Source organism: Carex rostrata, chromosome 14 (assembly GCF_964058835.1).
Source record: "Carex rostrata chromosome 14, lpCarRost1.2, whole genome shotgun sequence".
NCBI classification, from domain to species: Eukaryota; Viridiplantae; Streptophyta; class Magnoliopsida; order Poales; family Cyperaceae; genus Carex; species Carex rostrata.
The window spans coordinates 5,187,997-5,205,848 of NC_135931.1; the positions used below are offsets into that span (position 1 = coordinate 5,187,997).

The 17,852-nt window shown below is 32.0% G+C and overlaps 1 protein-coding gene and 1 pseudogene across 2 annotated transcripts; both read left to right on the forward strand.

Moving 5' to 3' along the window:
• The first annotated feature begins 202 nt into the window (after positions 1-202).
• Positions 203-3,614, forward strand: LOC144565866 (uncharacterized). Its single transcript, XM_078315711.1, has 6 exons — positions 203-346; positions 1,426-1,515; positions 1,787-1,852; positions 2,125-2,216; positions 2,627-2,674; positions 3,194-3,614. Exons 1-6 carry the CDS (start codon positions 269-271, stop codon positions 3,309-3,311), a joined length of 492 nt encoding a protein of 163 aa, XP_078171837.1. The 5' UTR covers positions 203-268; the 3' UTR covers positions 3,312-3,614.
• An 11,006-nt stretch (positions 3,615-14,620) lies between these two features.
• LOC144565566 (peroxidase 5 pseudogene) lies at positions 14,621-16,585 on the forward strand (annotated as a pseudogene). The gene is made up of 2 exons (XR_013514912.1): positions 14,621-14,824; positions 15,797-16,585. The product of XR_013514912.1 is annotated as a peroxidase 5 pseudogene (transcript).
• Positions 16,586-17,852: the final 1,267 nt, after the last annotated feature.

The window sequence follows — 17,852 nt, forward strand, 5'->3', positions numbered from 1 at the left end:
ATCTTAATTAAGTCTATAAATAGGTCTAATGTCATTGTACTCAAATATACAAGATTAATACAAATTCTCTCTTTTATGAAATCCTTTAAAGGAGCATCAAAGTGATACTATGCCCGTATTTTTTCATTGAATTTTAAAATCTAGAGAGGGACAACTGCACTGCATCTAACGAATAGTTAATAATAATTTACAAAATACTGAAGAGGCTGATGAACTTTTAGATTCAGATTTGGAAACAAATAGAACTAAAATTGATGATGGTATTGTAATGGGGCCTTACGACATGAAAACTGGAAAAGAGACAAGAGCAGGGCATTGGGGCTATGTCATGCAAATTGTATACCAGGTATGGAATGAGTAGCTTTGAAATTGTATGGCACTTGTTAGTATGTACTATGTAGTATCATATTGATTTCCTGCAGGCAGGGGCGAGCCCAGGAATTTGACCAGGATAGGCAAAAAAAATTAGACCCGGAGGATGTCCGATGGGCATCGAACCAAATTCTGTCCGATACACGGTCAGAGCCGTTCAATTCGTGTCAAGATTTGTGCATACTTGACAAGCACAAATATTGAAGAGGCCGCACAAATCTTGAAGTGGATCGGAAGGTTACAATCGGGCATCAAACTGAATTTGGTCCGATGCCCATCAAACGTCCCCTTCTTCCAAAACAATTAGGGCTACCAGGTAAGCGTGCCTCTCACCTCACACAAGTCAGAAAAAAAAAGAACATCCAGAGATAGGCAATTTTTTTTGAGGGGTAGGCAAAAGCCTGATAATACATGGGCTCTATTTTTTTTTTTTTCAAAATCCAGGGGTCGACAGTTGCCTCCCCCTGGACTGGGTCTGCCCCTGCCTGCAGGTAGGTACTTACTGGTATAGCTTTGAGGCACATTTCTGGTAATTACATGTGGGTATTTGTTAGCCCTTAAGTACTGGTTTCTATTACCTGTTGGGTGCAACTTTATTTTTTTTTTTAATGAAGGTTAGCTGGCAAAGTGCCAACTATCATGTTTCAGTAAACAAAAAAGTTTACAGAAGTACAATGCAAGAAATTAAAGTTACATAAATAGAAAAAACATTTGTGAAAAAAAAAAGAAACTCATAATCTCTCTATTTGGGAGAACTTTTTATTTGTATGGCTCAGTATGTACAGGTAATGTGGTGCTGCTGCAGTTGATATAAAATCTGAGACCATCTTCTTTGGTCAGGGGCATTTACTAATTTTATAAAGGGGTTAGTGTTGTACTGTTAGCATACCTATAATTAAACTACATTTATCTCCTTCTAATTTACATTCTGACAGTTAAACATGTATGGTTTCATGCGTGTTATATGGAGATCCTTTTTAGCTACTCTCTCTGTCTCTCTCACACACACACACACACAAATGGTGTTATTAACATGATATTCGTAATTAACAGACTAGTGCAGGTGCTGCTGTTCTCACAGATTTGACATTTTGGGGTCTCCTTGTTCCTTTTTTCTACTATGATTCCTTCACTCTAGAAGATGTGAGAAACTATTTTAACTTGCTCTACAATAAGTAGAAATTTAAGCATTCATGCAAATATCTTTTTCTTGAATACAATTCTGAGGCAAGTCAAGAAGTCAGTAACATAAGAGCTAGTTTTAAGAGGCTGGTTAGGCATTTGGTTGATTTTACCGGGCAAATTAATGTATCAGAGACTTGTTTCCACTCACACATTAAGTGAATAAGGGGGTTATTGAATGGCGAAGACTTAAATGCTACATTATTGAAGGGTAGACATGAAATATTTTCAGGTGACTGACGGAATGCACTCGCTCAACCTTTTGTTTCTCCTGGTTGACACATCTCTCAATAGGATGGTAATTATATTATTTATTCATATTTCTTTTGGAAAACCTTAATATTATTTATCCTTTTACTTTCAGAAGCATGCTTTTCCTTTTTTTTTACCATGGTTGTTGGCTTCATAAAATACAAACTGTATTTACTATCAACATAAAGCAAATGTTTCTTTCATCATTTTATGCCCCATAAATTTCTAGGTTTCTAATGATTTTCGTGTGAAAGCTGCCATTCTTTGCCTATAAACTCTATTATATTTTCTTAATAAACTTTTGGTTCTTGTACTCAGAATTTTCCATGGTATGGCATAATATACTTTGCATTCTGGAGCGGTGCATATATCACGTTTCAGTGGGTTTCACACGCCAGTGGGGTTTCCTGGTCGGAGAAAATTTTTCTATTATCCCATTTGTTTGCATATTTAGAAAGAATTATGCTAACGGGATGCTTTTAAATCACTATGCAGCACCTGCAAATGCCGCCAGAAATCTTATCTTGTTTTTATTGTTTTGGATTAGTTATAAACATAATGCTACAATTTAGCGTAATTCAATGGAAAAACCCAAATATGTGGTATTGTGGTACTGTACCTGCATAGATACTGGCATCAGCCGTAATTATTTATGATTCCAAGCTTGATAAATATTGAAATGAATTTAAGAATTTTTATGCCTGATAGCTAGATCTCATGGATATGTTAACAATGAAAAAATTACTGTGGTTTGTTTCTGTTCTGTGCTATCAGTGGTATATTTGATGCTAATTTTAGAAAATAATTAATTTATCTCCAGGTGGCCATACCCCTTTCTCAAGTTTGACACACCTTGGGCACCTTTATGGTAAGCACAGTATTTTGCTTTACTTTAAACTATTCGATTTTTATCAGATGTCTAAATAACCCATTTCTTATATTAACCACTCCGTGATTCAGGATTGTGAGAAATTATGTGTTAAAAAAAAATGAAAACCATTGCTATTTATTAGTTTAGACTTTTTATCTAAGCCCATTTCATATTCTTTTTAATCAAGAGATGTGGTATATTTACAATTTTGGATGGTTGTTGGGAGAAATTTACTAGTTGTGGGTTTAGATTGGTATTATTGGTCTTATATTTTATTAACATATAATAATTTATCTATTAACCATCACGGAGCCACCCCCTTCTCTATTTTTTAGACCTGAAAGTCCAAATTTTTTTTATTGGCAATTTGTTGTAATTGCTGTCAGTTTCATTAATTGGTAACTATTGGTCGGGAAAAAGTAGCATCGATGTTGATGCGGTTCTGCTCTAATTGATTATTTTTTTTTTTGCTTATACAATTGTTGCATCTGTTGAACTAAAATTTTATTTTTCAAGGTACCTTGCTCTGGCATTGGTTCATGTGCCATGTTATCTCATATATTGGATTATTGTCAAGGCCAAGGATAAATATCTTTCAAGGTTCTTCCCAGATGCTTATGAAAAGTTACCCTAGAATTCTACTGAACCGCTTCTATGTATATCTTTCTCATGATATGGAAATCATCAAATAAGTTGTGATATCGACTGTGCTAACATTAATGTATGATGTCAACATATTCTTCAATAACGGTACGTGACATCTCTTTGTTATAATGATGACTAGATATGTTTTACTGAGGAGAGCCATGGAAAGAACAACAGACAATTGTATGAACTGTATCTTTGTAAATATACATTTCATTGAGAGATTGACAGGTTTATGTATTAAAACCTTTATTGGTTACATGATAATATATATATGGAGTGTGAAGTCACATAATATATGGCGATGAGTTTGTCTCTACAGAGAAATACAGGTTTAATTATGTAAGAATCATCCAAAAAGAAATGAATACTGGAGTTCCTATAAAACATTCACATCACTAAATTCTTATTTGGTATGTACAATATATTTTTTTTTTTTTTGAAAGAAAGATGAAGATGAAGTCTCCAAATTTCATACTCTTATTACAACAAATGATTTATCTATCCGAATTTCGAATCCATAACTTCTCACATCAGATATCATGTCTTTAGTATCTACAATTGTTAATTTTTCCAACTTACAATATTCATATCATTAAAAAAAAAATCCTAATTCTAATTTGGTTTGTACAATGTTTAATTTTATTAATTTACAACATGCGCATTCCTAAATCATAATTTCAGTTTAATCGGTAATTCGGTACCAATGTAAATTTTATCAATTTACAACTTAGCATTCTTAAGTCATAATTTCTGTTTGGTATGTATAATTCTAAATTTTAATGAATGGACACTTCACCATTCCTAAATCATAATTCCAATCTGGTCGGTACAAAGAAATTGTACCAATTCACGATTTACATTATATGTTACAATTTTAATTTATCAATACATGTTATCAGAACCGAACCGTACCGATCTGTTCGACCAGCAAAAATTGGATGTCATTCCGTCTTGGTTCTTTAAAATACCTGAAAGTTTTAGAACCGTTAATACCGAGTCCGGCTAGTATGATATTGGTGTCATATGACATCAATTCGAAAATTTATTGGATAGATTTCAAACGATAAATCCAAACCGTTCAAATCAATTTACTGTATGAATGATATGTTTATATGCCAATTTTATATAATTTCAAGTTATTTTAGTATCAAATCAAGTGGTCAAAAATGTTGAAAAATGAATGCATTAAAATTAGCTTAAAAGCTCCCACATTTGATTGCTTGACTTGATACTAAATAAACTCCAAACATTATAAATTTTGTATGTAAATGCACAACTAATGAAGTAGATTGGTTTGAATGGTTTGGATTTTTAATTTGAAGTTGATTTAATAGATTTTGGAGTTAGTGTTATATAAACTGAAATGACACTGATGCCATATTAGCTGGACTCGTTAATGCCGGATCAATTGACCGGTTTTTGGATATAAACGGTAAAAGGAAAAAAGCGATGTTTTACATAATCCACAGAATTCTTAAATATTCAATCTTTCTCACGGAGCCATTGTGACATTTTAGCAACACTGTAATAAAAATGGGTGCCCAAAGAATTTAATTTCTTGATCGATGTAACTTTTGCAAGCTTGAGCCGAAAGGATAGCAATTTTAAAGGCTTATAGGATTATTCATTTAATGTAATCCAAAATAATTAATGTTAATTTCAAGGTCATTACCAATGAATGTTACATCTGGGAAATGAACCTTGAGAAAAATGATACTAATATACAGAATTTTATAGATGTAAAAAATTGAGCATTGTTAAGCCTAAAGCTGGGTAAGAGGCCCAAACAATTGATCCGAAATCTAATGCAAGATCCCTATAGAAAACAATGCAAGGTAATTGAAGTTCAGATAATTTATTGTTACAACCTCCATTACACAATTTATTGTTAGAATATTACATGATCCCTATAGAAAACAATGCAAGGTAATTGAAGTTCAGATAATTTATTGTTACAACCTCCATTACACAATTTATTGTTAGAATATTACATTACATTAGTTAATTGTTTTACTACTAATCCTTTAAATATATACTATATTTTGGAATTTGGAGATCAGAACGAGATCACCTGCCCCTCGGGGTGCAGGAAATTAATTCTTGCCCCTAGAGCCATTGCCGGGTGGAGCCGGGGTCACTTTTAACATTTAAATATTTAATCTGGGGCCCATTTCGGACCCACCGACGGTGACTCTAGGGGCAGGAATTTCCTGCCCCTTGAGGTGCAGGAGATTCGGTTCCTTGGAGACCTTTATTGCAACATCCACGGAACGACAAGTGGGAGGGGGGCGGATTCTCTAAGATAACTCAAAGTCTGAATTTGGATCCTAACTATCTGATCATAATTCGGTCAATCCAATCCAAAGTAAAATTCAGAGGAATTCTTTAATATTCGTGCATATTCTGATTGAATAGTTTGAATTCAAACTCAAACTTTGAGTTACTTCAGGAGATCCGAACTGGAGGTGGGGTAGTGTGCGTGCGCGTCGAATCTGTATCCTCTGTAGTACTATAGAGGATCACCATCACTTTACGGTTTGAGATTAAATCTCAACCGGTTTGAGATTCGGGTCGCAATAGGAGGCAGTATTTTTGAGCTTTGAGATTTGTGCCAAGTTAAAAGAACGGTCTGGATCCATCAATTAGGGAATCATTCTAAAAGATTCCCTTGTGCGGTACTACACTGGATCCGAATTCGTGCGCGTCTGGGGGGAGGAGTTTGTCGCAATAACTGAATAACATAAGGGTGCAGACAAATCAGACAATGATAAGACTATATAGGTACATCTGTTTTTATTTTTAAGATACAAAATACAGATCGGATATTAATTAAATATGAATATATATACAGATATAATTGAAATATCTAATTTAATTATTGTGATAAAATTAACAGGTTATTCAATAAATATTTTTTTTATCAGAAAATAAAATAACATAAAGAACATATATATTTCGGATATTCAATCATTGTGGTGACAAAATAATATCTTTGTTATGTTAAATTTGTTATCTCATTAATAAAACTTAATCAATATAACCATATTTTTAATTAACAGATATATACCAACAAAAAATATATTCTTCTCTATACACGTATGATTCTAATTAAAACAAGCGAATAAAAACATATGGATACTAATAATCATTCGCATCTGTATCAAAATCCTCACAAATGAATATCCAAAAAATTATAAAGATTCGGATACAAATGATCGATTATCCGTATCCATATCCGCTTTTGAAGCCAAAACTGTATCTGTGTTCGTACAAATCATATCCGTATATGTATTCCAATATCTGAATATACTTGTCAAAAATAATAATAATAGAACTGTCAAAAAATAATAAAACAACTCAAGAACACAAGATTCTCATGAATCTCCCTTCCCTCCCTTATTTTTTATTTTTTTTCTTTCTTGATTGAATTACACAGCTCTTACATGCCTATTTATCAATTCAAAAATATTTTGTGTATCATGCTAAACATGGAAACCAATCCTTAGAATTAATGACAAATAATCAAATACTATTTATTGCCTATTTCACTAGATATTATTGATATCCTTCAATTTCTTTTTTCCTTCTTTTGAGTAGATATAGATCTTCTAAAGGATTCGGCTTGATCTCCAAGTTATGCTGGAACCGAGTGTAATCTTAACAATACTAAAAATCTGGACACGGAGATATAATATCCGATCACCCCTACCACGGCATCAGCGCAAAAGAAAATGTTAATGGGTTGCATGAACTCTCTAGTCTGGAGATACTTCACAATGACGCTCAGTAATGGTAAGCCCGAAACAGCTGCAGAGATTTGGGCTCATACGCGTTTTTGTACTTAAATATATGTAGGATTGTGTGGTCGGTTTTTATTTTATTCATGCTAAAAATTACAAGTAAATTAATTTAGTCAAATCTGCATGGCAAACGTTGTAACGCATAGAATTTCATATGAGTCTGTCTAGTTGTCTGTTTGACAATTGATGACCAAGTGGAATAATAAAAAGCAATTGTGGCTAAATTAGCTAGTTGATCAACTACCTAGCAGGTTAATCGTGTTACATAATTGAGTTAGTTACACATTATCTAAATTCGTGCATATCGGTTGTTAATTGGTTGGTAAATATTCCTAGAAACAAATATATTCAAAGTAAACTCTCGAAAGAATTAGGTGGAACTAGGCCATGTGGAGATGTTGGATGTTTCTTGTGGATTTTTTTTTTTTTTTTTAATTAGGCACATATATCATATATTCCATTGTCTGCTTAAGATAGAGTTGCCAACTAGCACTAGTGGAAAAACTGGAATCAGGATCGGCCTATCTGGATCGGTTATATAGACACCCGATCCTAATAAGTATCTGGATCGGTTTATTTAAAAAATCCGATCCTAAAAACTATTCAGATCGGTTTTTAGTAACAACTGATCCTACTTTAATACTATTAGGATCGGTTTTTTGTGGAAACGGTTCCTGATACTATCAGGATCGGTTTTATATTAGAACCGATCCTAATAGTTCAATCATTTGGATCGGTTTTTAGTAAAAACCGATCCTGATAGTATCAGGATCAGTTTCCAACAAGAACCGATCCTGATAATTAAAATATCTCAAATAAATCTTATTAATTGAAATATATCATAAAATAGCATCTGGATCGGGTCTATACATAATAACCGATCCAGATAACTTAAATACATCTAACAAATTAAAATATATCAGAAAATAGCATCTGGATCGGTTCTGTACATAAAAACCGATCCTGATAGTATCTGGATCGGTTTTATTGCTAAAAACCGATCCAGATAACTTAAATACATCTAACAAATTAAAATATATCAGAAAATAGTATCTGGATCGGTTTTTAGCAATAAAACCGATCCAGATACTATCAGGATCGGTTTTATTGCTAAAAACCGATCTTGATTTTTTTTTATTTTTTTTATTTTTATTTTTATTTTTTATTTTTATGCACAGTGACAGCTTCAAATAATAATACAACGTCAATATAGATGCAGAAAAAATAGTATTAGAATCAAATCCTACAAATGAGAAAGGTAGAGACAGCACTGCAATGGTGAAGGATTTAATTAGTTTTATATTTTTTATTAATTATAAAAAATTTAAAACTTAAATATAAAATAAAATAATTAGATATTATCCATATTAAACATTGGTATGTATTTTAGATTAATATCTTTATTTTCAAAATGAAAATAATCGATCTGATCATGAACCAATCTACATAATCTTTATAAAAAAATATAGATCAAATTTTATTTGCGAAGCTGGATTTTAAGACCTGTAAATAATTGTTTGAAATAATTTTAGATGTTTCTATTTATGTTTCGGCAGTCTAATTCGCCTAATTAAGATTTATAAATATACGATTTATATTGCAGAATGATTAAAATTAGTTTAAAGATATATAACCGGTGTTTAAGTAGGTTTTTCTAACACCGGGTTTTTTTTAATAACCGGTGTTAAAACTATTTTTAACACCGATAAATTTTAAACAACCGGTGTTTAAGGTAGGTTTTTCTTAAATACATCTAACAAATTAAAATATATCAGAAAATAGCATCTGGATCGGTTCTGTACATAAAAACCGATCTTGATATTTTTTTATTTTTTATTTTTTAGAACCAACTTTGAAAAAAAAAATAGTATTAGAATCAGTTATTTCAAATAACCAATTCTAATACTATTTTTTTTTTGTTTGCAGAACCAACTTTGTGTGGTGCGCTGTATGTAGTCTAAAATGCTCTGTTCGGATTGAAAGCAAATTGGCACAGTGACAGCTTCAAAATTGAGATATCAAATTTCATTTTATAATTAGTTTTTTTTTCAATATTTTAAAATATTTATGTTTGTAATTTTAATATTGAGAAGTATATGTAATTAGGCATTTGTGTTATATGTAATTAGTGTGGTGATTAATAGAATATATATATGGTTGTTGTATATGGCATATGGTTCAATTATAAAATTTTTTTGATGAAAATTAATGTAATTTATATTATTAAAATTTATGTGATAATATAATTAGTTATTTGACATTGATATTTCATTTTGAAGTCATTTTGACTATTGAATTTTTTTATACAATCATGCATGATGCATCAATGACTTGTGCCATATAATAATATACATAGGACTTGAACCCTTGTTGTGTGGGGTTGTGAAGGAACGAATACGAATATTAGCATTTGGTCGATCGGAACCGTTAAAATGAAAGAATGTCATATTAATTTCACCATTATAAAATTTGATACAATTCGGGATTCGTGTACTACTTCATCAAAGCAAAACAATATAGCAACATCGCACGGCCGTAAATAATTTACGTTGGATCAAAACTTACAGTTGTTGGGCCTTCGGCACTTTTACGTTATTAATGTTCCATGTTATATCTTGATCATTTTAAAAATTATTACATGTCATTTAATTACAGACCCACTGTTGGATGATCATGCAGAAATGAACGGTCTGCATTCCATTTAACAATTTGATGCCATTAATAATAATAAAATTGTACAAAATTGATCATAGTAGAGTTGATTTGGCCATACAAACACAAATAAATAAATTTTATATTTTTCACATTTTTCTTAATATTTATCTGTGTACATGCATTACCAACAGAAAAGAAAATAAATGGTAGCCGTTTGATGGTTGATAGACCATCAATATGAGTGGGGTTTACCGCAGTGATCTTTCTTATATATAGTATCAGGATCGGTTTTTTATATAAAAACCGATCTTGATAATCTTTTTTTTTCAAAATGGGTTCTGCAGCTAAAGCAAAAAAAAAAAAAAAAAAATTATTAGGGTCGGTTTTTTATAAAAAACCGATCCTAATAGTATCAGGATCGGTTTTTTATAAAAAATCGACCCTAATAATTGTTTTTTTTTTTTGCTGCAGAACCCATTTTGAAAAAAAAATTATCAAGATCGGTTTTTATATAAAAAACCGATCCTAATAGTATCAGGATCGGTTTTTTATAAAAACCGATCCTGATACTATTTTTTTTCAAAGTTAGTCCCGCCAAAAAAAATTAGTATTAGGATCGGTTTTTTATAAACAACCGATCCTAATGATAACTCCCTATATAACCTGTTTAGGGTTCTTCTTATTTTCATTCCGCGCCTCTCATTTTCAACTTAGCGTCTCTCTCTCTGTCTCCGTCTCTCTCTCTGTACTCTTTGTGTCTCTCTCTGTTCCGTCTCTCCCTCTCCTCCGTGTCTCTCTCTCTCTTTCTCTCCGTCTCTTCCTCTCAAAGCCGAGCCTCTCGCACCTCCGGCTCGGTCGATCAACTATCACGGTATTAACTTTATCTAATTTTCTCATTATTATACTTTAAAAACACATTTTTTTTGTATTTTTTATTGTAAAATGTTTTTCCATCTAATTGTTACATTTGTTTTTATTTTTAGGATCTTTTTTAATCTCAAGTGATGTGATTGCAAAAGAGGTAATTATTGATTTTTTTATTGTTGTGCTTTACATTAATTGCATAAATGTGTGTTAATTGAAGAAATAGCTCAATTAGTCACTTGTATGTTTGTTAATTAATTTTTTTTGGATTTAAATTTCTTGTTATAATATGTAATGCTTCACAAAACTTTGTATGAACATGAATTTTTTGTAATAATTTAAGATGTGTATGATATTTAATTTATGATGTGTATATGATATTTGATTATTGTTTCTTACTGTGCAAAAAAAAAATATTTAGGATGCTGGCCAGCAAAATATATATGGAAGCTGGTCAAATAAATAAAAATATATTTTTTTAGCTTCAATAAAACATCAGGATCGGTTATTTTAAACAACTGATCCAGATTTCAGATCCTCATTCCAAAAAAAAAAGGTATCAGGATCGGTTTTATATAAAAACCGATCTTGATAGTGCGTATCTGGATCGGTTTTTATTCAAAAACTGATCTAGATATGTAATTTTTAATAAAAAAAAAATTCGAAAAACTTATCAAGATCGGTTTTTATATAAAAACCGATCTTGATAGTTCGTATCTGGATCGGTTTTTATTTAAAAACTGATCTAGATATGTAATTTTTAATAAAAAAAAATTCGAAAATATTATCAAGATCGGTTTTTATATAAAAACCGATCTTGATAGTTCGTATCTGGATCGGTTCGTATTCTAAAACGGATCTAGATAACTACTATTAAGATCGGTTTTATTAAAAAACCGATCCTATTAGTTTCTATTTGGAACGGTTCTTTAAAAAATATAAAACCGATCCTGATAGTATCAGTATCGCCTTCATCAGTATCGGTTGGATTCCGATACTGATATGTGTATATAACCGATCCTGATTCCATATTTTCCACTAGTGTAGCGTCCTATGTAGGGGTGGTAAAAAAGCTGGTAGTTTGTAGTTTGATTGTGACTCACACTTGATTCGTTCGCTAATAGTTTGTTTGTTATTGGATCGAGTTGTTAATGAGCCAGCTCGTTACTAGCTCGGTTAAAAATTAAGGAGTTCAAGCTGGAGTCTAGCTTGCTCGTCAGTTCAGTTATGCATCAATTTGTGAATTTGTATGAATTTGTGTGCATTTTATACTGTCCAGCTCGGTCCAAAAAGTTTGTATAATTTATTTTCTTCTTAAAAATAGACCCAATGAGCCAGCTCATTAGCTCGCAAGTTAGCTCGATCAAGCTCATGATGATTTCAAGTTAAGATTTCAGCTCAGATTTCTAAAGTTATCTCGCTCGTGACTCGGACGAGCCAGCTCGTAATGAATTCAAAATATACCAAACTCGTGAGGAGACAGCTCCTTGCCACCCCTAGTACTATGTAATATATAGGAAGGTTATACAAATGTCAAATGTACACCAATTAACCGTAGTCTTTTTATTGTATATATATAGAGGAGGGTTCAAATGCCTCCATTTTTTGTGCCTCCACTATGCCTCCATTTTTTAAAACTTTAATAACTCAAAATTTAAAACTTAAAAGTCAAAACAAAACCATTAGATGTGATCTAGGTTATTTTATCTAGGTGCTCATAAAAAATTATCACATTCCAATTTTGTTTTTATGTGAATCAATAAGTAGAAAAACCAACGTCTAGAAATTATTCATATTAGTACATTTTTTACAAGCTCTTGATGACAACTAAAATCAAATTGAAATGTCATAATTTTTTACACGTGCATAGATAAAATGATGTAGATCACATCCAACGATTTATTTTGAATTTGAAGTTTTAAATTTTGAATTATTAAAGTTTTTAAAAATGGAGGCATGATGGAGGCACAAAAAATGAAGGCATTTGAACCCTCCTCTATAATATATAGGCAAAGTCATCATATATTCATATCCCTATCTGTAGTACACTGCTGGTTCTTCATAATGAAAACCACATTTAATCTACAAACTATAAAACATTGATCGTAATTCTTATAAGAGTCTTTTAACTAAAATTGAGTCAATGCCTGGATCAGAGTGAGTTGAAGGACTTCAATTTTCATCTCATTTAAAAAAAAGGTAATATGATATATAAATAATTAAAAGATACAATATATATTCCCAAGAGTAATAAGACATGCAATAACTAATTAAGAATTCCATGTCTGACATTAGACAAGTTATAATTTGTGTGGAAGTTGCAAATTCGAAACCTAGCAGGTTGTGTGAGCATTAAAAGTTACAAGAATTGACCTCATTCATTGTAAATAAATAAATAATTTTATTTAAATCTCGATTTATATATAGAAGTAAACTAGGACTGTAAATCTTTTTTAATCATCAATCGAATTGTTGGAGCTATTTGGCTTCCAACGTACCTTAAAAAAAAGAAAAAAGAATCGACCTCATTTTTTGTTGAAAATAAATAGAATAAGTGTTGAAAATAATAAATAGGATTAGATAGGATTAGGGACTCGATTAGCCTCAGCGGACCCTTTTTTAGGGTATAATCATCATAGGCTAAATTAAGGCAATAAAGGGAGCAACTAATTATAAAGTTACTCAACATTTTTTCCTTTACAAAAAAGTTACCGTTACTTTTCTTTCCAACAGCCCTTTTTCACTTTTGACCATATAAATACCCATTGTAACAACTCAGCCAATATTAATAATATACATAATTTTTCTCTCAATTCTATTATCTCATAATTATTGAAAAACATCATTTTTATCTAAAAAACTATAAGTTCTTCAATTAAAAACTTATCAATCACTTGATTTGTAACTGCAAAGCTATAAGAATCTGTTTTTATCCACGAGGATAAAAATGACTATTGCCGAGAGTAAATTGACATAAATTGCTATTTTTAAGAGTAACGCTATTGCCGACGGGAATATCCGCAAGAATACTGACACTGTTAAACAATTTTATTCTCACAATAAAAGTGTTGAATCAGTTGAATAATATTTTTAGTTTAGACAGATTACAATGTAATTTATAATGTAATATTTTAAAAATTGTTTTATATTATTATGATAAAAAATATATAAAAGTTTAATTTAGAGCAGTAACTTATTTAGATAGTTTAAAACTAAAATGTTTGATGAGAGATTTTTAAGAAAACAAATATAATATAAGAAAAAAATGTCTATCAAATTCAAATATATATTTACAATCCTGAATTTGATTTGAACCCAACCAATCAGATTCAGAGGCAAATTAATTATTAGTACTTGTATATAGTTGTATATCTTCAACTCTGGATCATGGTACGTAATTAAACACATGCCCGGATTCGAAATAAATTGTCAGTATTCTGTATACCGAATTACGTACCGAATTTTCGAGGGTATGTTATGAATTATGAATATTATCACTTGGTCCCTACCGACACCTTCAAGCACAAAAAAAGAAAAAAAGAAAAAAAGAAAAAAAGAAAAAGAACCCTCCAAATATGACTATTCAATAATTAGCAAGAGAAGATCAATCAAAATATATACATTAGTATAATTGATCATATCTTTTTAGGTAGAATACATTATCATATAGTTGTGTGCCGTCCACTTCTTGATACTGTTATTACGTGCCAAATTAATTTCAACGAGAAGGCCATCAATCATGCATGATTTCCTTGAACTCGAATGCTCGATCAAGAAATCAGGAAATGAATATAATAGACTTATAATGTTCCATCGGAAGCATGCACCTATCCTATAAATAGCCACTCTTTGGCCTCTATCTTATATATGCCCATCAAACACTTGCACTATTTTTCTAATTCTCTACATCTATATTACCAAAGCTGTATAAGAAAAAAAAAGCAGCAGCTAAAACAGGAGAGATAAGCTCGCCATAATGAAGAACAAAGTATTGTTGTTCTCATTCTTCCTCCTCTATGCAACGATTCCCAGCAATGCACAATATTACAAACACGAGGGGACTTGCTCCAAATCCGATGCAGAGTCTATTGTTAAATCCGTCGTTGTAGCAGCACTGGAGGAAGACCGTGGTGTTGGAGCTGGCTTGATCAGGCTTCTCTTTCATGACTGCTTCGTTAGGGTATACATCACTCCAGAATTTTTTTTTCTTTCTAGCTATTAAATAGCATTGCTTTGCTTTGAAGAGCTCGTGCCCAACAAGTACTTTGAAGAGCTGTCAAATATGTAGTAAGAAATCTTGAAGAAACTCCAAATTCCTGGATAAAAATGAAGCATGTCGTTGATTACCTTCTGTTAAAAAATATAACATTTTTTTTATATATTTTTAATTTATTGTACATTTTAATCGTACTTTTATAAAAAAAAATTAAAAGAATTTAAAGATTCTGTGATTTATAATGGTTAGTCGTTTGAATTGTGTTCAATCACTATTTTAACGCCAGAATTTTAATTCAAAAAACTTTTTAATCATTTAATGGAAGTTTAATAGTGGTTTTTAGGAGCTTTATTTTAAGTAAAGATTTTTTTTCCCAGAACTATTTAAATTTGACATTATATGTTTCATTTATGGGTATAGCATATGACCAACAGAACTATATTGTCTAATATAGTAACTGGAGTACTGGTACCTTGACGAACTGACATCTTACCGTAATTAAGCAGTGGTTTTATATATATAGTTATTTAATGTATTATGCCAAAAATAATTAGTATTTTGCACATTATACTTGGTTAATTAGATGTGTCTTGCAAACAATGACAATTACCATGTAAATGTTGTCATTGTTTTTGTTGGGTTCAGATGTATTCAAATATATTTGCAATTATTTTTCATATAAAAATAGTACTTTACTTTAATTAATAATATAACTTATCTGAAATGTTAGGATAAGATAATTATAATATACTGTATATTAGCAAATACATAAAAAAAAAATGTATACAAGGACGTAAGTACGTAGTTGTCAATAAGTTAAGTCATTTCTGTAGCAAAATTAATTGCTCAACACCTACCTAAATTCTCAATAAGTTATAATAAACATATATAACTATATCTGTGCATAATCATATATATAATTCCTTGGTATGGCAGGGATGTGATGGTTCTGTCCTCCTTGATAAATCTGATAGAAACCCTTACCCGGAGAAGCAGGCCAAAAACAACATCGGCTTACGAGGCTTCGAGGTCATCGACAAAGCAAAATTCCTCCTTGAGAAACGTTGTCCTGGTGTTGTCTCTTGTGCTGACATCCTCGTCTTCGCTGCACGTGATGCAGTAGAGATCCTCAATGGCATCGGGTACAGTGTAACGGCAGGAAGGCTGGATAGCAAGGTCTCCTCCGCTAGCGAGGCCGACCAGATCCTTCCACCGCCCACATTCGACCGTCAACAGCTCGAAGACTTATTTGTCAATAAGAAAGGTCTTACAGTCGAGGATTTGGTTGTACTTTCTGGGGCCCACACAATCGGGCGGTCCCACTGCTCCTCATTCACGAACCGCTTGTACCCAAACATTGACTCAACACTGGACCAAGATTTTGCAAACAACACCCTCAGAAAGCAATGCCCTGAAAATGCCTGTGTTGATGGTGTTGTTAATCTAGATCATGTGACACCAGATGCATTAGACAGCCAGTATTATACAAATGTCCTTGATCTGAAGACCGTGTTCTTCTCAGACTGGTCACTGCTGACAAGTCAAGAAACGCGGGACCTGGTTGTGGAGTACGCAACAAAACCTGGCGTCTGGGAAAAAGACTTTGCAGTGTCGATGCCCAAGTTGAGTAATCTCAATGTGATCACTAATCCTGCGGAAGGTGAGATCAGGAAGTCTTGCCGTGCTGTCAACAGCTACTACTAAGCTAATTAATTTCTATTATTTGCATATTTGTATGCTTTGTGTATTTACATTTTAATTTTCATCTTTAAATTCTGCATATTATTTGTATCATTTTTCTCAAGGTTCATTTTATTCCAGAGGTAACGTTCACATTATTGTAATGACCATGAAATGGCGTATTAATTTACTTAGTTTGGATTACATTAAATTAATGAATCAATTTATGCTTGCAAAACTTACATATCCTTCATGTTTGACGGATCAAGATATTAAATTCTTTTGGACACCCATTTTGATAGTATTGTTGAAAAGTCAAATGGCATGCATCCAACTAGGCATGGATGTAAATAGCTTATCAAATTCAAACTCATTAACAATTGAATTCTAGATAAATAAACAATCAACATAATAAAAAACAATAAAAGTAATATACTCTTACATAATAAAAACATAAAAATAATATCATTTTACATATAATTTTTTTTTTCATATTAACAGTGTTTTTGAACTGGTCTGATGGACTTTCTAGTTCTAAGAGAGGCAAAACAATTTTCAAAGAGCAACAAAGTGATACTATACTTGTATTTTTTCACTGAATTTCAAAATCTAGAGAGGGACAACTGCACTGCATCTAACGAATAGTTAATAATAATTTACAAAATACTGGCCCTGAAAACTTCAGGTTGTTTATTATTGCATATATAATTAAATCGAGCTCTATTTTCGTATAAATTCGAGTTGTTGCTCGGTAGGATACCTTTCACAACTGTGGTAATAGTGTTTGTCGAATCAAGCTAGTTTTTGTTCGACTTAATGTTCAAAAATTTCGTGAAACTCTTCATATGTTGACGGGGTCCACGGGGATCAGCACAATTAGCATTTATGCATTTGTGTATTATTTGCTGTGACATGATAAACGGGCTGGGCCTTTACTCTAGCATCTATGGCATTCCGTCAGGGTTAAAATTGAGGACCCAATTATAGCAGAATTCCCATCCCCTCAGGTTACCTGACTGAGTAGAATTGAATTGGACGGTCCGAAAATGAATTGACACGCATCTCAAAGCAAAAATAATCCTGCCCCCCTCTGTCATCTCGAAACCCAACTGTTTGAGAGTAAATTTGAGCCGTCCGTTTCAATTGTGTTGAGTCAGGTACCTGGGAGGATACGGATCCATTATAGCAGGGGTACGGATCCCCCAAAGTAACCTAACTTCTGAATTTTGGATTGAGCCTATTCGAATCTGTCGTTCAAGATCACCTCAGGATTCGGATTCATTGCTCGGAATATGTGCACTCCACTTCGGAT